This window comes from Giraffa tippelskirchi, chromosome 8 (assembly GCF_054371585.1).
Source record: "Giraffa tippelskirchi isolate mGirTip1 chromosome 8, T2T-mGirTip1v1.2.pri, whole genome shotgun sequence".
NCBI classification, from domain to species: domain Eukaryota; kingdom Metazoa; phylum Chordata; class Mammalia; order Artiodactyla; family Giraffidae; genus Giraffa; species Giraffa tippelskirchi.
This window is the reverse complement of record NC_137282.1, coordinates 58,969,674-58,993,171: the sequence shown is the minus strand read 5'-3', so window position 1 is coordinate 58,993,171 and position 23,498 is coordinate 58,969,674. Positions and strand designations below refer to the sequence as shown.

The window sequence follows — 23,498 nt, the reverse complement described above, 5'->3', positions numbered from 1 at the left end:
TTTACGTACCCATTTGAGAATTTTGAGAGAAACTTAGTGTGTGGGTCCCCCGCTCGCCCCACACACCTAATACAGGTCAGCAGTCAAATAGGAACACATGCTTAGTTTCAAGAGGAGGTGGAGAGAGAAGTGTGTAGGTTTACATACAGGGTTTCTTAAGTCTTTCATGTGTATGTTGATGGCGAGTGGGTGAGTTCCAGTGTCCCTGGATTAGCATCATTGGTTACTGTATATGCCTGGAATCACAGTGGTATAAACATTGATTGTTCATTTCAGAAAGCATAAAGAGCAACACAGGTAACTTTGGAAGGATGTTTATTTTCACGTGACTGAATGTATCAGGTTACTTAGTACTCCTTTTCCTGAGTAAGGAAACTGTTCCCCAGTGTTGTAAGATCTAAACAGGACAAATGTGTAGAGTATATTGCAGTTCAGAAAACAGGAATGGCAGTAGAGTTAGAGTGGATCTCATACACACAGATTATTTTAGTAAAAGCCAAAAAATAGTAGCTTGTTGGAGTGGCAGTAGTGACGGGCATCAGGAGTTGGGCGGGCCGTGGGCCCCGGGCCCTACTGACCCCGGCCAAACCGTCGTCTCTCGCCAGGGGCCCTCTTCCCCGCAGAGCCTCCCGGCTTCCCTGCTGAGCGGGTTACTGCAGTGGCAGCTGCCCTCTGTCTGAGACAGCGCCCCTTTTATTTTTACAGCTTTCCCAAAGACTTGATTTTGTAACTTGTAGCTGTTCCGTAGTAGGCTAAAGATGAATGTCAGTGTACATCACCTTTTTGTTTTTTTCCCCCAATTCAGCATTTAGCAGAGAGCTTGCTTCACTCGATCCTCTCAGAGCTGAAAAGTCAGAAGATGTCCGTGGAGCACAGTTACATCCACGCGCTGTGCAGAGTGTACGTGGGGGTCTGCCGGCAGCTGGGAGACCTGGAGAGGGCGCGCCTGTTCTGCTACGGCCTGCTGAAGGAAGGTACACTTAGGTGGTGACGCTCTGGCCTCAGAAACAGCTGCTTGCTCTTTTACCTGCTTGTCTGTGCATCTGGATTTCCAGCTAAGTTGTTGCTGTGGGTCTTTTGTGCATCTCCCTGGTTTTCAGTGGGAGGCTTTATGTGACCGAAGCTTAGCTAGGTCAGCACGTACATCCCTACTGTGTATGAGAGGGTCTCTTACCAATGCATCTTGGTGTTATTCCTCTTGCAGCTGCTTTGGAGTCAGAGGTGGTTGACACAGGAGGAGGGAATCATTGTGACGCAGCAAACTGCTCTGCTGTGTCCCTGGCTGGAAAGAGCAGAAACTCTGAGGTGGATTCGTAGGCTCACGAGAAGTTTCAGGGAGAAATGGGAAGGAGTGCTGCCCTTCGAGTCTTACCTTTCAGCGCTGTCGTCAGTCTGCTCGTGGAGCAGACAGGCCTCATTCTTTACATCAGGTCGTCAGGGCAACATTTGAGTAGCAACGTGATACACACACAAATGCAACTGAATATTGTATCAGAGTCTTATCTAGATTGCAGAGGTTGATAACCTTGTGTCATCATAATGTTTATGGGATTTTTGAATCGGGATGAACCTGCCACGTGTAGACTTGTGCATGAGGCTGCTGTGTTGGTTGCCCACTTTGTTTTTATTTATTTTTTCAGTCACTTATTAGCAAACAGTTACGGGGTGTACATCAGTGTGCAAGCTTTGGTGCCCAGACCCAGGTATTGGTATGGCCTTGCAGTGGCGTATGCGTGACCGTGACCTCACAGGAGCACACAGCAAGTTTCTCGGTGGAGGGCGGCAGAGAGGAGAGCCCCGCGGGGCGGCCAGGCCCACCCGGGGCTCTCTTTCCTCCTCAGACGCACCCAGCCCATTCTCCCCTCTGGGTCTTGGTAACCGTTTCTCTCCGGGGAAGCGTTTCTCTCCACTTTGTTATGGTCAGACTGTCCCCTTTCCCTTTGTCGTCTCTTCTCCGCTAGATCCCGTCAGAGTACCGGTTTTGTTTCTCTTGTTCCTGTTACATCCTCTCCCAGGAAAAATGTGTTGTGTGCTCCCATTAAGTGTCTCTTGAATGAATGAGATGTACAGTGGAAGGTGGCTTTGAGAGAGTCTTAGGCCTGGGATGCTTTCCTTGTCAAAGTGACTTTTGAGCTTAGATGTGAAGACAGAAGTGAGGGAGAGAATTCCAGGCGGAGGGAACAGCCTGTGATGTCCTGGGACAGGAGGAAGTGTGACCAGATAAGCACGGTTTCCTGAGTAACAGATCAAAGTAGCGTAGAGAGTGTATCCTTTGGGTTACTCTTTCTAAACACATCGCAATGTTAGATAAAATAGAACAGAGAAAGTGAAAAAGATACGGCTTCATGCCAAACAGGATACAAATATTTGTGTTGACTTCTATAACCACTTGAAAACACTTAGTTTTTTATAAAATTAAACATTAATTTATCATCATCGTTGTTCAGTTGCTAGGTCATGTCTGACACTCTGGGACCCCATGGGCTTCAGCACGCCAGGCTTCCCTGTCCTTGACTGTTGCCCGGAGTTTGCTCAAATTCGTGTTCATTGAGTTGGTGATGCTGTCTAATCATCTCATCCTCTGCCACCCCTTCTCCTTTTGCCTTCAGTCTTTCCCAGCATCGGGTGCTTTTCCATTGAGTCAGTTCTTCCCATCAGGTGGCCAAAGAATTGGAACTTCAGCTTCAGCATCAGTCCTTCCATTGAATATTCAGGACTGATTTCATTTTGGATTGACTGGTTTGATCTCCTTGCAGTCCAAGGGACTCTCAAGAGTCTTCTCCAGCACCACAGTTTGAAAGCATCCATTCTTTGGTGCTTAACCTTCTTCCAGTTGTCATCAAGAGGCTCTTTAATTCCTCTTTACTTTCTGCCATTAAAGTGGTATCATATGCATATCTGAGATTGTTGATATTTCTCCTGGCAATCTTGATTCCATACTGTGATTAATCCAGACGGGCATTTTGCATGATGCACTCTACATAGAGGTTAAATAATCTTGGTGACACTATACAGCCTTCTCCTACCCCTTTCCCAAATGTGAACCAGTCCATTGTTCCATGTAAGGTTCTAATTGTTGCTTATTGACCCACATAACATATTTTTCAGGAGACAGATAAGGTGCTCTGATATTCCCATCTGTTTAAGAATTTTCCAGTTTGTTGCATCCACATAGTCAAAGGCTTTAGTGTAGTCAATGAAGCAGACGTAGATGTTTTTCTGGAATTCCCTTTCTCTAGGATCCAGTGAATGTAGACAGTTTGATTTGTGTTTCCTCTGCCTTTTCTCAGCACAGCCTATGCGTCTGGAATGTCACCATTCAGTTCACTTCGGTTCAGTCAGTCGTGTCTTACTCTTTGCCACCCCATGGACTGCAGCACGCCAGGCTTCCCTCTCCATCGCCAGTTCTCGAGCTTGCTCAAACTCATGTCCATCGAGTCTGTGATTCCATCCAACCGTCTCATTCTCTGTTGTCCCTTTCTCCTCCTGCCTTCAATCTTTCCGAGCATCAGGGTCTTTTCCACTGAGTCGGTTCTTTGCATCAAGTGACCAAAGGATTGGAGTTTCAGCTTCAGCATCAATCCTTCCAGTGAATATTCAGGACTGATTTCCTTTCGGATTGACTTGTTGAGACTGCTTGTAAAGCCTAGCTTGAAGGATTTTGAGAATAATCTTGCTAGCCTGCTCAGTTCAGTTCACTTCAGTCGCTCAGTCATGTCCGACTCTTTGTGACCCCATGAGCTGCTGCACGCCACGCCTCCCTGTCCCAACACCAACTCCCGGAGCCCACCCAAACTCATGTCCATTGAGTCGGTGATGCCATCCTACCATCTTATCCTCTGTCGTCCCCTTCTTCTCCTGCCCTCAATCTTTCCCAACATCAGGGTCTTTTCAAATGAGTCAGCTCTTCATATCAGGTGGCCAAAGTAGTGGAGTTTCAGCTTCAACATCAGACCCTCCAATGAACACCCAGGGCTGATCTCCTTTAGGATGGACTCCTTTAGATGGATCTCCTTGCAGTCCAAGGGACTCTCAAAGAGTCTTCTACAACACCACAGTTCAAAGGCATCGATTCTTCAGCTCTCAGCTTTCTTTATAGTCCAACTCGCACATCCATACATGACCACTGGAAAAACCATAGCCTTGACTAGACGGACCTTTGTCGGCAAAGTAATGTCTCTGCTTTTTAATATGCTGTCTGGTTTGGTCATAACTTTCCTTCCAAGGAGTAAGCGTCTTTTAATTTCATGGGTGCAGTCACCATCTGCAGTCATGTTGGAGCCCAAAACAATAAAGTCTCTCACTGTTTCCACTGTTTCCCCATCTATTTGCCATGAGGTGATGGGACTGGATGCCATGATCTTAGTTTTCTGAATGTTGAGCTTTAAGCCAAGTTTTTCACTCTCCTCTTTCACTTTCATCAAGAGGCTCTCTAGTTCCTCTTCACTTTCTGCCATAAGGGTGGTGTCATCTGCATATCTGAGGTTATTGATATTTCTCCCGGCAATCTTGATTCCAGCTTGTGTTTCTTCCAGCCCAGCGTTTCTCATGATATACTCTGCATATAAGTGAAATAAGCAGGGTGACAATATACAGCCTTGACGGACTCCTTTTCCTATTTGGAACCAGTCTGTTGTTCCATGTCCAGTTCTAACTGTTGCTTCCTGACCTGCATACAGGTTTTTCAAGTGACAGGTCAGGTGGTCTGGTATGCCTATCTCTTGAAGAATTTTCCACAGTTTATTGTGATCCACATAGTCAAAGGCTTTGGCATAGTCAATAAAGCAGAAATAGATGTTTTTCTTGAACTCTCTTGCTTTTTCTATGATCCATCGGATGTTGGCAATTTGATCTCTGGTTCCTCTGCCTTTTCTAAAACCAGCTTGAACATCTGGAAGTTCACGGTTCACGTATTGCTGAAGCCTGGCATTACTTTACTAGCGTGTGAGATGAGTGCAATTGTGCGGTAGTTTGAGCATTCTTTGGCATTTCCCTTCTTTGGGATTGGGATGAAAACTGACCTTTTCCAAATTTGCTAACATATTGAGTGCAGCACTTTCACAGCATCATCTTTTAGGATCTGAAATAGCTCAACTGGAATTCCATCACCTCCACTAGCTTTGTTTGTAGTGATGCTTCCTAAGGCCCTCACATTCCAGGATATCTGGCTCTAGGTGAGTGATCACACCATCGTGATTATCTGGGTCATGAAGATCTTTTTTGTACAGTTCTTCTGTGTATTCTTGCCATCTCTTCTTAATATCTTCTGCTTCTGTCAGGTCCATACCATTTCTGTCCTTTATTGAGCCCATCTTGGCATGAAATGTTCCCTTGGTAATTTTCTTGAAGCGATCTCTAGTCTTTCCCATTCTGTTGTTTTCCTCTATTTCTTTGCACTGATCGCTGAGGAAGGCTTTCGTATCTCTCCTTGCTCTTCTTTGGAACTCTGCATTCAGATGGGGATATCTCTCCTTTCCTCCTTTGCTAGCCTGCTAAATGTGCACAGTTGTGTGGTAGTTTGACCATTGTTTGACATTACCCTTATTTGGGATTGGAATGAAAGCTGACCTTTTCTAGTCCTGTGGCCACTGCTGAGTTTTCCAAATTGGCTGACACATTGAGTGCAGCCCATCACTTTTTAGGATTTGAAATAGTTCAGCTGGAATCCTGTCACCTCCACTAGCTTTGTTAATAGTAATGCTTCCTAAGGCCCACTTGACTTCACGCTCCAGGATGTCTAGTTCTAGGTCAGTGACCACACCCTCGTGGTTATCCCGGTGATTAAGACCTTTTTGTATAGTTCCTCTGCATATTCTTTCCACCTTGTCTTAATCTTTTTTGCTTCTGTGAGGTCCTTACCATTTCTGTTTCTTTATCATGCCCATCCTTGCACGAAATGTTGGTATCTCTAATTTTCTTGAAGAGGTCTCTAGTCTTTCCCATCCTGTTGTTTTCCTCTGCTTCTCTGCATTGTTCATTAAAGATGACCTCCTTATCTCTCCTTGCTATTCTCTGGAACTCTGTATTCAGTTGAGTATATTTTCCCCTTTTCTTCTTTGCCTTTGTCTTCTCGTCTTTACTCAGCTGTTTGTAAAGCTTCCTCAGACAACCGCTTTGCCTTCTTGCATTTCTTTTCCTTTGGGGTGGTTTTGGTCACCGCCTCCTGTACAGTGTTACAAACTGCCTTCTGTAGTTCTTCAGGCACTCTTGTCTACCACATCTACTCTCTTGCATCTGTTTGTCCCCTCCACTGTATAATCATGAAGGATTTGATTTAGATCATACCTGAATGGCCTACTGGTTTTCCGTACTCTCTTCAATTTGAGCCTGAATTTTGCAATATAGAGCTGATGATCTGAGCCACAGTCATCTTCAGGTCTTGTTTTTGCTGACCGTATAGAGTTTCTCCATCTTTGGCTGCAGTATCAACAATCTGATCTCGGTGTTGACCATCTGGTGATGTCCATGTGTAGTCACCTCTTACGTTGTTGGAAGAGGGTGTTTGCTCTGACCAGTGTATTCTCTTGGCAGAACTCGGTTAGCCTTTGCCTGCTTCATTCTGTACTCCAAGGCCAAACTTTCCTGTTACTCCAGGTATCTCTTGACTTCCTGCTTTTTATTCCAATCCCCTATGATGGAAAGGACATCTTTTTTTGGTGTTAGTTCTAGAAGGTCTTGTAGGTCATCATAGAACCCATTCAGCTTCACTTTCTTTGGCACTAGTGGTTGGGGCATAGACTTGGATTACTCTGATGTTGAATGGTTTGCCTTAGAAATGAACCGAGATTGTCCTGTCGTTTTTGAGATTGCTCCTAAGTACTGCATTTTGGACTCCTGTTGACTCTGAGAGCTACTCCATTTCTTCTGAGGGATTCTTGCCCTCAGTAGTAGATACAGTGGTCATCTGAGTTGAATTTGCCCATTCTAGTCCATTTTCGTTCACTGATTCCTAAGATGTCCGTGTTCACTCTTGCCATCTCCTGTTGAACATGTCCAATTTACTTTGATTCATGGACCTAACAACGCTCCAGGTTCCCATGCAATGCTGTTCTTTCCAGCATCGAACTTTCGTTTCACCACCAGACACTTCCGCAGCTGAGCACTGTTTCTGCTGGCCCAGCCTCGTCATTCTTTCTGGAGTAACTGCCCTTCACTCTTCCCCAGTAACATATTGGACACCTTCCGACCTGAGGGACTCATCTTCCGGTGTCATATCTTTTTGCTTTTTCATACTGTTTATGGGATTCTCGATGGACATGGGTTTGGGTAGACTCCGGGAGTTGGCGATGGATAGGGAGGCCTGGCGTGCTGCGATTCATGGGGTCGTAAAGAGTCGGACACGGCTGAGCGTCTGAACTGAGCTGAACTGATGGGATTCTCATGCTAAGAATATGGAATGGGTTGCCACTCCCTCCTCCAGTGGACCGGGTTTTGTCAGTAGTCCGCACGGTGACCCGTCTGTCTTGGTGGCCCTGCACCTTCGCCGCAGCAAGGCTGTGATCCATCCAGGCGGTGGCCTGGAAGGACACTCAGCTGATGGCAGGGTTCGTGAGACAGGGAGTCTGCCTTCCCTGCTTGGCTTAGAGCGTGTCGCTCTTCTCGACAGTGCTGTATACTCATGCTGTGTTTCACATTTGATTCAAGAAACTTTGCCGAAGGGGAAAGTTGGCTGGAGGCTGGGGGAGAGGACAGGCAGGAGGGACAGAAGTAGGTTTGAAGCAGCTGAGGCTGCGGCCTCACAGGGCTCCCCCTTCTGGTGTAGGCGGCCTTGCTGCGCACAGGGCGGGGGGTGGGGAGGGCATTGTTGAATAAATATGTTCTTGCTTTGTAATTTACTCACTTAATCAGACATGAAGGTTTATTATCTTGTTTTCTTTCTCATAGATTTTCCAGAGTCTGAAAAATTGACTTTGTTCATTGCGAACATGTGGCATGATGTATTTATCTCTCAGTCGGTGATTAATAAGGCGATGCAGTTGGTAGCCAGGCAGCGCGCCAAGGGAGAAGTTCTGAACTGTTTGCGAGCCTTCCTCAATTGGGAGAAGGTGAGGTTTCTTTTTATTTTGTGCAATACTGCACGCATAGATATTATGTAAATGTTCTATTTGGTTTTGTGTTGGTTCATGAGCATTTTAGAGCTATTATCCTTCATATTAGATCCTTCAGAATACCCTTTTAGTCTAAGCTTATGCATTTTGCTCATTAAGTATGCATGAAACACTTTGGGAGAAGTTGTGGACCTCTGTGCTGTGTTCATTGAGCAGAGTTAATCTTGTGTACTAATTTGCCGCTGGTGAAATCCATACACACGCTTACATATGTTAGGGCCCCGAGAAGATGCAAACTTCTGCTTCTGCACGTGGTACTTAGGTGAGAAAATCGGCGTCCCAACTCCTTCCTTTGATGATTTTTCTGAATGTAATCTTCTGTGTTCTTCTTCCCAACTGATGGAATTTGTATTTTTATGGAGTATTGTCTGCTTTCTCTTATTACTTGATTTTCTTTAGTGACTGATGTGCTAATGTAATGTCTAGATGGGTGTTCTTTTCATAGATGATCTCTGATTATCTGGGTGCTGAATTGATAGTGATATACTATAAGAAGAGGTATTGAAATCAGTGACAGGTTGATTTTCACTTTGTTCTGCCCTTTTTTAGGACTATATTACTGTCCTTTTTTAAAAAACATTCTGGCTTATGCCTGTAGTCAATGTTTATGTGCCATTGTGCTTTCCTTTTTAGTTCTTTCTAATGTTACTGTCAATTAGACTTTAATTTTCTTATAAAGAGATAAGAAAAGGGCTTGGTGGATAAAAAGTTAGGGAAGTGTTGAAGAGCAGGTCTGAGTCAGCCCTCCGTCAGTCCACCTTGACGGTCCAGAGTGTGTTATGTGAGGTCCCATCTGATTGCACTCACTTGGCCATGAGCAGAGCCCTCCCGCATCCAGCGTGCGTCCCGCCCTCTGTGTTACCTGCTGGCCAGGCTCACCCTCCCCTGCTGAATCCTCCCGCTTGTGTACTGGGATCTCCTCCTCCAGACCGTTCAGGGTGAAGCTAGATAGGACAGGGTGGTAAAAGCCATGATTAACGAAGAAGGGAGAATTTTAGTAAGTGTATTTTATCTGTATCATATAAAATAAAAATATAAACTCAAAGCTATTAAAAAAAGAGAGAGAAATACCTGGGGGGAAAATACCATTATAGTCTAAGACTTCCATATTCTGTCTTACAGAACTCAACAGATGTGATACTCAAAAAATAAGTAAAGAGCCAGTAGAAATCAACAACACAAAAAGTAAAATTGAATGAAGACTATATTTTTCATGTCTATGACATTTGCAAAAGCAGTCATAAATTTGGCCACACAAGAACTTTAAGTTTTAAAAAGTAAACATTGTACACTCAAAATTGTCTGGTAATGATTTAGTAAAATTATACATGAATAATTTAAAAATTCTATAAAAATTCCCCAGAGATTGAGATGCACAGTCCTTGGACAGTCTGTGAACAAATAGAAACTCCACGTATCTGGAACCCTTCATTACCAGAGACCTCTCATTTTTGGAAGACGCACACTCATCGCGATCGTTTAAATGTCTTTAGTATTAAACACAGAAACAAGGTTCTTTGATAACCATCTTGAAAACTAAACATTTGAGACGGAATCTAGGAAAGAAAGAATGTGATTTAAAAGGTAACAGTAATAAAGTTGAGAATGAAAAAAAACACTGCCTTTAAAAAATGCTGATAAGACAGATAACTCAGTTCAGATTACTATAAAAAGAGAAAAGCAAAAAATATTCAAGATTTCAGGATGAGAGGAGATGTGAGTAGAGACAGAGGGTGGAAAATGAGAAGACGGCCGCCTGGAGCGTCACAGAGGCACCTCTGGACCTGGGTAGTCTCAGCAGTATACACACATCACAGTCGGCTTCAGGGTCGAACACTGCAGTAAGCCAGTTTTCAGTTACAAAAGACAAAAAAGACGGTTGAAAACTTAGTATGCAAGAAGGGCGTGTAGATGTCACCTGAACACTAAATCGTCTCTTTGAAGAACCAATTAATTCCAGTTTTTTTCAGGCCTCAGAGATTGAAAGCTTCCTGTTCACTTTAAATCACAAAACCCAATAAAAAATAACTGAAGAAAGAGAAGAACATTATAAATTCATTGCTGGGTATGAACCCAAGGGAATTCAAGTTTATGTCACAAAAAGTTTTCTACAGGAATATCCAAAGCAGCGTTATTAATGGCAGCCTAAAGCTGTAAGTGAGCCACATGTCTTCGGTAGGTGAAAGGACAGACCGCGGTATATCCGTGCTTTGGTATATCCAAACTGTGGTATAGGCAGGTCCCTGCTCAGCAGTGAAAAGGCGTGCGCTCAGGAGCGTGGAAGGACACCCGGGCAGCACGCTCAGCTATGAAAGGAGCCAGATGAGAGACTAGTACAGTCTCCTTCAGTTTTTTGAATTTCTGGAAAAAGCATGTTGATACATACGATCAGAAAGATGGCCGAATGAGTTTATTAAAGAATTTTTTAAATATTAAAAACTTTTTTTTGGTAACTTTAATTCTCTGATTTAAGTTAATTTGACTTTGCGTCCCTACGTGGATTGCAGAGTCTTTTCTAGCCTGTCTGGCTTCTGCATTGTGCCTGGAGCTTTTTATCTGGCCTCTCTGCCACTGTTGTATAATCATTTAGGACAGGTACTATGCCTAGATAAACAAAATGCCCTCTTCAAAATCTAGCTTTCAAAGGGTGTCTTTTAAAGTTACATGATGATTCATCTGATGCTCGTTATGTGCTTTAAGATCACCCATAGAAGATACGTTAACATTTGAAACTCTAAATTCCCTTTTTTTTTCCTTTATTTGCTAGAATGCTCCTGTAGATGTTGGCTTCATGGTTTCTAAGCTGCTTTTGACCATACAGTTATGTCCAAAAACAGAATTTCAGCCCAGTGCAAGGTTTGGGGAAGACCTGAGTGATAGCACTTGGGAGTACGTATGTGCCATCGACCTGCTCTGCTGCCATCAGAAGTGGGTTTGGACGCACGACAACATTATCAGGTACCGGCTGCTCTCCTGACTCAGGCTGGGTTATTTGAATTGTCAAGTAGTCTATTCAGCAATTGCCGAATTGTGATTTGAATAATTTTTGCCGTTTAAGGCAGCTGAACCATTTAGAATGCATTTTGATTTGGATAGGAGTTAATAAAACTGCTCGTAAAATGCCTCTGTCGCTGTGACATGCCCCCACTTTATTTTTTTACGGCACCTTTCACTACTTTTTGTTGTGTTCTCTTATTACTGTCTCTTTGCCGACGAGAAGTGAATCTCATGTCTTTGGTTTCCTGGCCTCCCTTGTGTGTGGAGACCTGTGCCTGCGCAAGCGAGGCGCCCAGCGAGTACGTGTAGATGGGATGCCGTGATCACTGTCCTAACGCACAGGCGCGAGGGAAAGGCCACAGGAACAGGGCTGGTCAGGATTCTGCACTGGCGGCTCTTCTCGCTGGTTTCCGGAGAGGACAGAGTCTGATATGCTCAGGCATCTGTTTTGTGTAATGAACTAACTTTTCTCTGTGCATCAACTATGCAGCATCTTTGGAGAATGGAAAAATAGTCAAGTATTTATAATTGTTCCATGGTTAAATAAAACCTTAATTTTCTTACAACCCTGACTGAAAAAGGCTGAAGAGGAGTCCACAAAGGACTGATAGTATGTATCTTGATATCCTGTGGAAACTTGTTCTTGTTTTCCCTTAACACTAGGAAAAGATTATACATCTAAATGTCAAGCAATAGATAATTGAATTCTGGGGCGTCTGTATAATGAGGTACAGCCATTTTAGAATTAAGAGCTGTACTACATAGCTTTGTATGTGTTGAGACGAAAGTGTTTCATCATCTGTTACTAACAGAGTGCCAGGGCCGTCTGTTCCGTGCTGTGTCATGACAAGCGAGTGGCTGCCCTGGGTCACCTCTTCCTGGGAGCTGGCAGGGCCTCCTCCCCAGTGACAGATGAGACCACCGTGGACGTGCCAGGGACAGGTGCTTTGTCCGGGGTCCCCCAGCTCGTGGAATGGACAGAGTAGCGAATAGCAGGATCTCTGCCTGAGCAACCTGAGACCCTGATTCCTGAGCTCTGTGGTCACTCTGTCCGTGTTTTTTACATAAATGCAGGCAAAGATGTGTGTGGGAGGAAAAGCCCCAAATTAAAAGAATGATAGTTATCTGACAGGGTGTTATTTAGGGTGCTTTTAATTTACATTTTCCTTTCGTTTGTCTGTATTAAACTTTTCTAATGTTATAAATACTATGTAAGAAGTTAAGACGTTTTTGAAAAAAGAAAGCAAAGAGGAATTGCGATTGTTTTTAGTCAGTAGAAAGTTTCTTTAATCCCTGTGCAGTGTGGTTCATTTCCTCTGGTTTAGTTCTTTTTATGAAATACAGCCTGTCCTTGCTCTTTGTCGGGAAACGAGGCTTCTAGAACACAGGTGTTGCCTGATGTCTAGATGGTCCACGTGAAAATCCAGACTGTGCTGCTTCCAGTTCTGCAGCTTGGGGATGATCCTGGGTACTTTGCCTTGTGAGAAGTGTTTAAACAGAATAAAGATGCCAGCATTAGTGTTTGTAGCCTTTTTAAAGCCACTGTGAGCACTGAGATCCTGAATAGTTGGCAAGTCTGAGTTTTCAGTGTGTGTTCTGTTGTTAGCCAAAAATGCTACATCTTTAAAGTTCCTCTTCTTCACTGATTGTCACTTATGGACCATTTTTAAGATAGGTTCTTAATATTTGAGCCATGGTGGGCGTGCATACTTTCATATAGATACATACGTGTCTATATTTGTTGTTGTTACTTTGCAGCAAGGAGCTGTGGCCTGTGATGGATAAGTGGATAAAGTACAGAAAAGGACATCCGAACATCGCCTACACTCCTGATATCATCATAGCGTCAGTGCTGAGGCTCATTGGTGAGTTGTCTCTTGCACTGAATTTGTTCTTGTTATTGATGCTGTCTTGGTGGGAGAGTAAGTGTGGAATAATGATAAATGTTGACTGAAACTTCACTATAATGACTGACTTTATAGCCATTAGAGTAGGTACTTTTGCACTAAATTAATTTTCATTACTCATACTCTATATGTTAACATTTTATTCAACTTTGTCAAAGAGTAACGATTTTTCTTGTTAGTACATTTTATTTATAATTGAACTCTTGATTCTCAGATACTGATTTTAATATATAGACACGTACACACATCTACATACACTTACCAGGATACACAAATTGCTATAAGTTATAGTCTAATTTGATTTATAAAATAAGTTTATCTTCCCTACTTTCACCCTTTTTTTTTTCATACTTGCTCAGTAAGGATAACGATATACTTCCATAATTGGAACTAGTTTTATTTTGTTTCTACAATTCTAAGCTGAATATACAGAAATTAAAATCATTGCTTAAAAATATTTTGAATGAAACAGATTGTTTTTAATCTCAGGTCTAAAGAGGACCTCAGTGACCCTTTAGTTTTGCTGCTTCCTTTGCACCTTACAAGTCTTTATTTTTTACTTTGACTAATTTTTTTCTTTTTTTGCCACATCTCTGACAAACTGCTCTCCATTCCCTGTGTTATTTCACTATCAGTGATGAGATCTGTTCACTATTAGAAGGCTGTCTTTACTATGAACTGACTCTCTCTGCCATGTGTTCATCTCCTGGGAGCAAACAAAACTGGGTTCACCCTATGTCTGTGTCAGGCCCTTAGGGCATTCACAGTAGTTACCATGACTGTGCAGACATCCTGGAGTGTGAAGCCAAGTGGGCCTTAGGAAGCACCACTATGAACAAAGCTAGTGGAGGTGATGCAATTCCAGTTGAGCTATTTCAAATCCTAAAAGACGATGCTGTTAAAGTGCTGCACTCAGTATGCCAGCAAATTTGGAAAACTCAGCAGTACCCATAGGACTGGAAAAGGTCAGTTTTCATTCCAATCCCAAAGAAAGGCAATGCCAAAGAATGCTCAAACTACCGCACATTTGCACTCATCTCACACACTAGTAGAGTAATGCTCAAAATTCTCCAAGCTAGGCTTCAATAGTACGTGAACAGAGAATTTCCATATGTTCAAGCTGGACTTAGAAAAGGCAGTGGGACCAGAGATCACATTGCCAACATCCGTTGGATCACAGAAAAAGCCAAGAGAATTCCAGAAAAACATCTACTACTGCTTCATTGACTATGCTAAGGCCTTTGACTGTGTGGATCACAACAAACTGGAAAATTCTTAAAGAGATGGGAATACCAGACCACCTTAACCTGCCTCCTGAGAAATCTGTGTGCAGGTCAAGAAGCAACAGTTAGAACTGAACATGGAACAACAGACTGGTTCCAAATTGGGAAAGGAATACGTCAAGGCTGTGTACTGTCACCCTGCTTATTTAACTTATATGCAGAGTACATCATGCAAAATGCTGGGCTGGATGAAGCACAGCTGGAATCAAGATTGCCAGGAGAAATATCAGTAACCTCAGATATGCAGATGATGCCACCCTATGGCAGAAAGTGAAGAGGAACTCAAGAGGCTCTTGATGAAGGTGAAAGAGGAGAGTGAAAAAGCTGGCTTAAAACATTCAGAAAACTAAGATCATGGCATCCAGTCTCATTACTTCATGGCAAATAGATGTGGAAACAGTGACAGATTTATTTTCTTGGGCTCCAAAGTCACTGTAGATGGTGACTGCAGCCATGAAATTAAAAGATGCTTGCTCCTTGGAAGAAAAGCTATGGCCAACCTAGACAGCATATTAAAAAGCAGACACATTACATTGCCGACAAAGGTCTGTCTAGTCAGAGCTATGGTTTTTCCAGTAGTCATGTATGGATGTGAGAGTTGGACCATAAAGAAGGCTGAGTGCTAAAGAATTGATGCTTTTGAACTGTGGTGTTGGAGAAGACTCTTGAGAGTCCCTTGAACTGCAAGGAGATCCAACCAGTCAGTCCTAAAGGAAATCAGTCCTAAATATGCATTGGAAGGACTGATGCTGAAGCTCCAATACTTTGGCCACCTGATGCCAAGAACTGACTCACTGGAAAAGACCCTGATGTTGGGAAAGATTGAAGGTGGGAGGGGAAGGGACGACAGAAGGTGAGAGGGTTGGATGGCATCACCGGCTTAATGGACATGAGTTTGAGTAAACTCCGGGAGTTGGTGAAGCACGGGGAAGCCTGGCTTGCTGCAGTCCATGGAGTCAAAAAGAGTCGAAAGTCTCATCCTCTGTATCTTTGGCGTTTAATTAAAACTCAAAGATAATACCATTCGAAATGGGGTTTAAGAATTTTTAAGTCATGTAAATCAGTCTTATAAGTAGATCACAGTAAGAAATATAATATCTCTGATTTTGTTACTGTGTCTATTAACATGCACTGTGCTTCACCTGCAAACATAGGAACATTGTAAATATATAAGCTTAGTCCTGACAGCAGCCTGGTTTCAAGGTGGACATCTACTAATTTTACTGGATGGAGATAACCCAGCATATACTTGGAGTTAAGATTCTGAACAAGAAAGCATGGAGATGTGGGAGTGGAGATGGCTTCTCAGGACATGGCTCTCCTGAGCCTGTGAGATCAGCGTCCCAGGCATGGTCGCCAGGACACGGAAGGGCCAGCAGCTGCATTTCTAGCCGTCAGGTGACAGCATCAGTATGTCCGGAAATTCTGGTTTCAGTAGCAGCTTCTCTTACAGAGTCAAGAAGGACTGTTCGTACCTCTTGAGAATTCTCTGTGCCTAGAGAATTCCATGCACAGAGGAGGCTGGTGGACTATAGTCCTTGAGATCGCAAAGAGTTGGACAGGACTGAGCAACTAACACTTTGAGAAAATAGTTTGTAAGATTTGATGATATATTTAGAGTAATATATGTATATTTACATAATTAAGAGTGACATATAATACAATTGTGTATCTTACAGGAATAATTCGTGTCTGACTCTTTGTGACCCCATGGACTGTAGCCAACCCAGCTCCTCTGTCCATGGGATTCTCCAGGCAAGAATACTGGGGTGGGTTGCCATGCCCTCCTCCAGGGGATCTTCCTGACCCAGGGATTGAACCCTGGTCTCCCGCATTGCAGGTGGATTCTTTACCATCTGAGCCACCAGGGAAGCCCATAGGAGTAATTACTAATGTATAGTTAATATATAGTTAACAGTACTGTATAATAAAACGATAATGTAGAAGTAAATGTAGTTCAAAGGGAGGCTAATTAGGAAGCAAGTGTCATGTGGGAAATAACAGAGCCCGGCCTACCTGGGGAGCGCTGCCTGGTCACAGGAGGACCGGGGCAGGTGGAGCTCACACGCCTGGAAAGGCTGGTGTGCAGAGGGCAGGGGCCGCCGGGCTGTTCCATGAGGACCTCGGCGAGCTTTGCTAGGTGTCTGTTGGCACGGAAAGTCCCCCCGCCCCCATGCGCAGCAGGTGCTGGGGCTTGATGAGCGGGGGGGCTGGGGGTAGGCGCCAGTGGGGCCCAGTCTGAGGACGGGGCGGAGTCCTGCAACAGCTGTAGGGTTGGACGGGTGCTGTCCTTCCCGTGCTCTCACCTCAGGTACAGTGTGAGCCGTTTCTAAGAAGAAAGCATTGGAGAAGCATCTTAACAGTTTCTGAAGCTGACGCTTACTAAATAATTTAGCTAATAATTAAGTTGGTTAGTATGACTTCATAATTATAAATGAAGTCACACACCAGGCGTTCATAAAATACAGGAACCGTCTATATTCTTAACTCCAAATGTGTAAATCCCAGTAGGGTTTCTGCTCCTTGGGAAATAAAGCAGGATGATCCAGGGCCATCTGGTGCTGGGTTGGGGTGTGAACACCACTGTGAGCACACGCCATGGGAACGTCTGATTATTAACCTGCCTGAACACTAATGGAGCGCAGGGCCTCATGTGGAGCGTTTGGATCGCTCTGGAGGAGTGGAGAACCTGGCAGAGCTGGGCTGTGGGAGAGGTGAGCCCGTCTGAGGTCCTTGGGTCGAAAGGGAGCAGAGCGGGGCCAGAAGTCGGCCTCCACTGGACGCAGAGGCGTATGAAGCCCCGTGACACCACTTGCCGCCCCCAGAGCGTTCTGACTCTGAAGCGGCCTGGCTGGGGTCAGCGCAGCCCCGAGCTCGGATGGCGCGGGCCCTCACGCCAGGGTTCGCACGTACGCTGCGGTAGCCAGTCGTGCTTGATTTCTGTCCAGGGTCTCGCCACGTCCTTCAGCGTTTCTGTGGAACTGTCTTAACGAATGCATCCTTTCCTTACACCCCTGCGTACAGAACGGTGACAGAGAGCCCGGGTGACTGTCCAGCGCTGAGTCCTGCCCTGTAGACTGGCTCTCGTTCCCTGTGACCCTCAGCTCCCCTCAGGCCCCCTGAGCGTGGAGAGTGTTGTCTCTGACCTGAGAGCGCCTCCTTGTTTCTTACTTGAATTTCATTGTGGCCGAACTGCCTTGAACTCACCCACATTCCTTCCATGGGGGGACTTTTCTTCCCATCTCTTCAGCAGATTTGTCCATCGTCTTTGTGAGGTCATCGTATATGTAAGTCTTTTCCCATAAACCATATACACTGATTTACTCTGGTAGATAGCTTCTAAAACCCAATTCACTAAACATTTTAATTAAAAGAAAAGGATCCAATATAATACACTCAGGTGCTATCTGCTGGTAATGGTGTAGTCGCTCAGTCGTGTCTAACTCTTTGTGACCCCATAGACTGTAGCCCACCAGGCTCCTCTGTCCATGGGATTTCTCAGGTAAAAATACTGGAATGGGTTGCCGTTCTCTTCTCTAGGGAATCTTCCCAACCCAAGGATTGAACCCGCGTTTCCTGCATTGGCAGGCAGATTCTTTACCACTGAGCCACCAGGGAAGCCCATGTGTTACCTGGGAACATGGCCACGTGGTCCCATCGCTGTGTGAGGCATGCATCCTACCCCTTTCTCTGCCGAGTCATGCACCGAACACTCCTCATAGATGATCTCAGAGGACAGGGCTAGGGACAGGCGGTTAGCACTTTGATCTAATGCAAGGAAGTATTTAAGAGCGACGTTTCCTTGACATTTCTTACCTCTGAAGTACGTTACTTTTCAGCCTCAGTGAATGACTGCCTGAGAGATGATCCGGATGTTTATGGTTTCATCCCAGGTTGGGCATTGTCCGGGGAGTCCCTGGTAGGAGGAACTTCCTGGAGGGCTGTGCCCGTCACAGCGTTCAGGGTGCATGTGACCAGCACTGAGTGAGCCCCTACAGGGGGTACAAACTAACGCAGCTCCTGCAGTGTCCCGTGCCTCGGTTTCTCCGTGTTCAACACAGAGGGGCGGGTGGACTGGTTCATGTACACACCTGTGGGCTGTCTGTACTATTGTGAAAGCACGTGGACACCGCGGTGCCTGTGCAGGGTAACGTGCTCACAAGAGCACGGGAAGGGGCCTTGGGTACAGCGGCATCCAGGGCTTGTCCCAGAACCCCTTCCCGTGTAAGAGGGGGCAGACCACGTGGCCTGGCCCTGGGGAGGGAGGGGTCTGGCTCTGGAGCAGGCTGGGGCCCCCAGCTGAGTGGCGGCTCGGCAAGGAGCGTCATCCTGTTGGGTTTCCTGGTGAGACCCCCAAAGAGCTCTGGTCAGCCCAGGTTTTATGTGTCAATGACTGTAATAGAAATTGTACTTTGAAAAAAAATTTGGCTATTCATTTGAAATTAATAAAATGGAAAACAGCTGTTTCCAAACAAAAATAGAATGAAACCTTGTCTTGTTGCAAGCCTCTTTATCGTCTGGTTTCCCATAGCTGCTTTGCGTTCCCTTCTGGTTGGTTGTACGTTGTTCTGGTTGAGGTGTTTGGAGAAAATCCGGTCTCATACATATCTGTAGTTGATGAAAGGAGTACTTTAATAGCCTGTTGGAGTAATTGTGGGTGTACTTCTTTGACACTGGGCTGTCTGGGGGCTCAGTGGTAAAGACTCCGCCTGCAATGTAGGAGAGCCAGGTTCAATCCCTGCGTCGGGAAGATCCCCTGGAGGAGGGCATGGCAACCCACTCCAGTATTCTTGCCTCCAGAAGCCCACTGACAGAGGAGCCTGGCGGGCTTCAGTCTACAGGTCACAAAGAGTTGGACACAACTGAGCAACTAAACAACAACAGCAGCAGCAACAACCCAGTTTCAGATCCTGAAGCTCAGTGCACATAATGTTGAGCAAAAGAAAACGTAAGTTTTAAATTCTTATGAGAAGTTAACATTTAACCCAAGGTTGTTTACATTTTGTATTTTTTTTCTTTTTTTCCCGCTAGGTCGTTTAGGTCAGTTGGGTTTGAAGGAAGGGTTCCCATCTGCTGTGAAGAACATTAGTACGGTGATTGGTTTGTTTATACAGCATGCCCAGGATGAAGGTACAACTTCTGTTTATCATACTTACTTTCAGATCATTTGCATTCCTCTTACCCAGTCTTTTGTGTTCTTAACCATGTGCTGAACTCTGCGCGTCTCCCACTGTTTGAGCCTGAGAAGTGTGATGATGAGGCCATACTCCGCCCATCTTCTCAGCACTGGCGTTTGAACCTGTGTGGGTTTCCTGCAGTTTGCGTGGTCGCCACTCATGCCCTTGGGCAGCGAACCCCTAAGGAGGAAGGGGCTCTTCTTGACCTGGTGCTGGCATTCTGTCTCAGCAGCCGTGGGCACTGGCTTCACGCCTCCCGTGACCCCTGCTGCCCCCACATGCCCAGCTGAACATGTGTCCTGATGACAAGGGGGGTCACACGTGTGCAGCAGCGGCTCCACTGCGGCCTGGGTGTGCGTACATAGCTCCCGGGAGAACTCGGAGACTGGAAACCTCTGAGCCAGTCTTCACGCTACCCATGTCCTTTAATTTGCATACCGCAGAGCATGTAATTTTATAGTCTTATTCTTTAGTGGGAAGAACTTAAAACTCAAAAAGTGAACCTTTGAAGTGGTGAGTCTCTCTTGTTTTTATTTGAATGCTATGCCATCAAGGGGTAATGTGTTTACACAGTTTCCATCAGGAACGCACAGTGACATCTGAAATTTACATCCCAGATGAGCTTAACCTCTAGGTTGTCCTCCTCTTTCAGGGTGAGGCTTGGCAGGTTGAACTACTGAGAACTTCTTTCTCTTTGATCTTAGCATGGCTGCTGAGATGATGCCCATGAGTGTTCCCTTCCCATCTGGACCCTGCTCCCTTCCCGTCTGAACCCTGCTCCCTTCCCGTCTGGACCCTGTTCCTTTCATGTCTAGATGGTGTGTTGTCATCTTAGAGTTGCCGCAGAGTGGCTAATGGACTGTCCCCAGAGCCACCAGGTCAGACGTTTCCTAGCAGAAGGAGGGTCGAGGGGGACTCACTTGGGCCTGCCCCCTAGTGCAGCACGGGACCCCAGGACGGCACTCCCGGGTGGCCCTGACTGCGTTATGCTCAGGAAGCTGACACCCCAGGAGAGACCTGGAGCTGGATAGTGCCGCCACCTCACAGCCGGGGCCGAGGCCAGAGCCGCAGCTCTGCACATGCTCCTACTCGTCACAGTGGTTTTTACACCCCCGTGTGACTCCTGTGTTAGGCTTTTTCGTTTAGTCTTGTGTCCCCTTCTCTGATTACCACGTAGCTAAACAGGAAAGTAACTCTAAAGCTGGTGCAGCAGTACCTACATCCACAGCATCACCATCTGAACGTGTGGGTTTTGCAATGTTTATTTTTAAATACTTGTTTGCCTTGTTGAACTAACAGTGTATAGTTAATAATAAGGTTTAAAGAAATGACTGCTAAATTTTTTAAATGAAATAGTTTAAATGAATTTAACCAAAAGTGGAGAAGGAAATGGCAGCCCACTCCAGTATTCTTGCCTGGAGAATCCCATGGACAGAGGAGCCTGGCGGGCTACAGTCCATGGGGTCGCAGGAGTCAGACAAGACTGAGCGACTAAAATTGAACTAAATTAAACTTGAATTTAATAACTCCTAAATAAACTCAGGCTATAGAAGAACTCTTACCACCGTAATCTCTAACCTAGCTCTGATCTACAGTTAAGTGCCGTGTCTGTCTTCATGCACTGTGCTCTAGTGGGTAACAGCATATTTGCTGTACTACATTGGGCTTCGCTGGTGGCTCAGACAGTAAAGAGCACACAGGCAAAGCAGGAGATCCAGGTTTGATCCCTGGGTCAGGAAGATCCCCTGGAGAAGAGAACAGCTACCCACTCCAGTATTCTTGCCTGGAGAATCCCATGGACACAGCCTGGCGGGCTACAGCCCATGGAGTTGCAGAGTTGGACACGACTGAGCAACTAACACTTTCATACTAAAAACCAGTTTCTCATTTGCTCTCATTTCATTATGTTTTTCCTTTCCAAAGTCCATGTGTAAATACTTGCAGTGGGTATAATGGAGTCGTTTATTTGAGGGATGCTTTGGGATCCACATTCTATTAAACCTTAAGTGGGGGGTGTGATCCTTCCAGAACTGCCGCTGGAGAGCTTGGCTGCGGTCCGGAGGACCGGCACTCTGGCTGTGCCGTCCACTCCGCACGCAGTCCCTGGGGTGCCGGCATCACCAGGGGCCTGTCGAGACTGGACTCTTGTTTTTTCCGTTTGTAGAGGGACTTAATGAGGTTTTTTTTCATTGTCGGTTTTGTTTTTACTATTAAGTTTTCATTGCTGGCAGAAAGTATATGAATAGTGATTCACTAGATTAACAACATTAAGATTGTGAATAGCACAGCTTTTCTCGTGTGATGACTGATGTGGAAATGCTTTTCAGATATCCCGTGGGGGGTCCAGCTGGCCGCCGTGTATGCCCTTTGCGACCTGAGCCCCAGCAACCCGGCGGAGATCTCCAAGATCCTGGAGGCCTGGCGCAGGGAGACGGCGCGCAGCGTCCCCGCCGCGGTGCTCGGCGCCCTGGACGAGGTGGGCGCGCTGTGCTCGGAGGGGCGAGGCTGAGCGCCCGCGGCGCCCCGAAGTGCCTTCACGCATCTTGGGGCTGCGGGGCAGCCGGCCTCCAGGATGCAGCCCCGGGCCTGAGGCGAGGCGAGGCCAAGGCCGAGAGACCCGGGCCGGGCCCCGAACCGCGCACGTCTCCCTTCCGGCTGCGGTGAGCACGGACGTTCGGACTGGAGTTGGTCGTGTCTTGGTCAAACAACAGAAACTTGAACTTAGCCCTTTTTTGCTGCAGAAAGTGTCCCCCCCCCTTTTTTTTTGTCGCTTTTTGAAACTGAGTGGCATTTTGTAATGAATTTAATATAAAAAACATTAATTTGGTTCCTGAGCCAGTTTTGGACCTTGTGCCCAAACGACTGACCGGGAGGAAGCGCGGTTGAGGCAGAGGCTGAAGGTTCTGCCAGCGTCCTTGCCGGCAGGGGCTGCTCGTCCCCCCGCAGGCGCGGCCGCCGCTGCTCAGGGTAGAGACCGGGGGGCGCCTTTCCCGCCGCTCAGCCCGCGCCCCGGGAGGAAAGAGTCCGGGCTCCCGGGGTCTGCACCCCGCCCAGCGCAGGCAGGCCCCCGCGTGTGCCCTGTATATACGGACAGCCGACAATGTGTCTCACATTTGATGATATTCCACTTTCGGAATTTTAGTATTTGTACAGAGAAAAATGGGTTTAATAACTCACCCTGGCCCTGATTTGTCCGCAGTCATCATTTCTTAAAACTCTTGTATGTGTTTTTTTATAATAAAAAGTAAAAGTAAGCCAAGCACATGAGTGTCCTGATGAGTAGAGTGACCCTTGGCCCGCCTTCTACTCCAGCCAAAGATGCAGTGAGCCCCTGGTGCTGACCAAAGACGGGAGCCACCGCCCAGGAGCCTCCCACCGCGGACGCTGGCAGGGACACCAGGATGCGCTCGCTGCCATGTCCTCTGAGGTTTTCATGACTGGAGACCCCGTGCCGGCACTGCCAGGCCCTCAGTATTGGATGTCTCCGTTTAGCTAGAGATGCTTCCCTTAAAAAATTACCTCTGACAATTATTTTGTTATTCCTTCACCCTGTTTTTAAAGTAATTATAACAGACGGAGATTTATAAAAAGAAACCTCTGCCTTGCCCTCTGGATGCTTTTTGTCTGTGTGTTCCTTCTTTCTCCCTGTCTCCGGAGCGCGTGGTCCGTGCCAGAGCCTGGCTGGGAGGAGCTGGTGAAGAAAGCGACCAGGTTCTCAAAGACCTGTGTGATCTGTCACCCCAGACTTCGGTTACATGCAGTGAGGGGGACACAGGGACTTGGAGCAGGGCAGCAGGTCCAGGAGGGTTCCCCCAAGGAGGTCACTCGTTCGTTAGGCCCTGAGAGGAGGGACCCCCGAATGGTCCTGGTGGACAGGTGTGCTGGCTCTGAGACAGGAAGGGCCTGCCTGTGTGAGCAGGAGGCTGGTGTATTCCACGCGCTCTATGAGGAGTGGGGTGACGCCCTTTGTACAGTAACATCGGTACCTGCCCCTCCCTGGGACCTGGGCAGCCCTGAGCTCAGTCA

The 23,498-nt window shown here is 46.1% G+C and overlaps 1 protein-coding gene across 16 annotated transcripts in view; it reads left to right on the top strand.

Annotated features, from left to right (window-relative positions):
- ICE1 (interactor of little elongation complex ELL subunit 1) overlaps positions 1-23,086 on the top strand; it is a 65,677-nt gene extending 42,591 nt beyond the window's left edge. For 12 of the 16 annotated variants that reach the window (XM_081523581.1, XM_081523584.1, XM_081523583.1 and 9 more), the window contains 6 exons: positions 806-974; positions 7,885-8,045; positions 10,876-11,066; positions 12,864-12,970; positions 19,327-19,425; positions 21,800-23,086. In XM_081523581.1, coding sequence (XP_081379707.1) covers positions 806-974; positions 7,885-8,045; positions 10,876-11,066; positions 12,864-12,970; positions 19,327-19,425; positions 21,800-21,981 — 909 coding nt within the window. In that variant the 3' untranslated portion in view covers positions 21,982-23,086. Of the gene's footprint in view, positions 1-805; positions 975-7,884; positions 8,046-10,875; positions 11,067-12,863; positions 12,971-15,974; positions 16,051-19,095; positions 19,244-19,326; positions 19,426-21,799 lie in introns of all 16 variants that reach the window. The other 4 variants (XR_014063230.1, XR_014063231.1, XR_014063229.1 and 1 more) reach the window with 2 other exon arrangements.
- Positions 23,087-23,498: the final 412 nt, after the last annotated feature.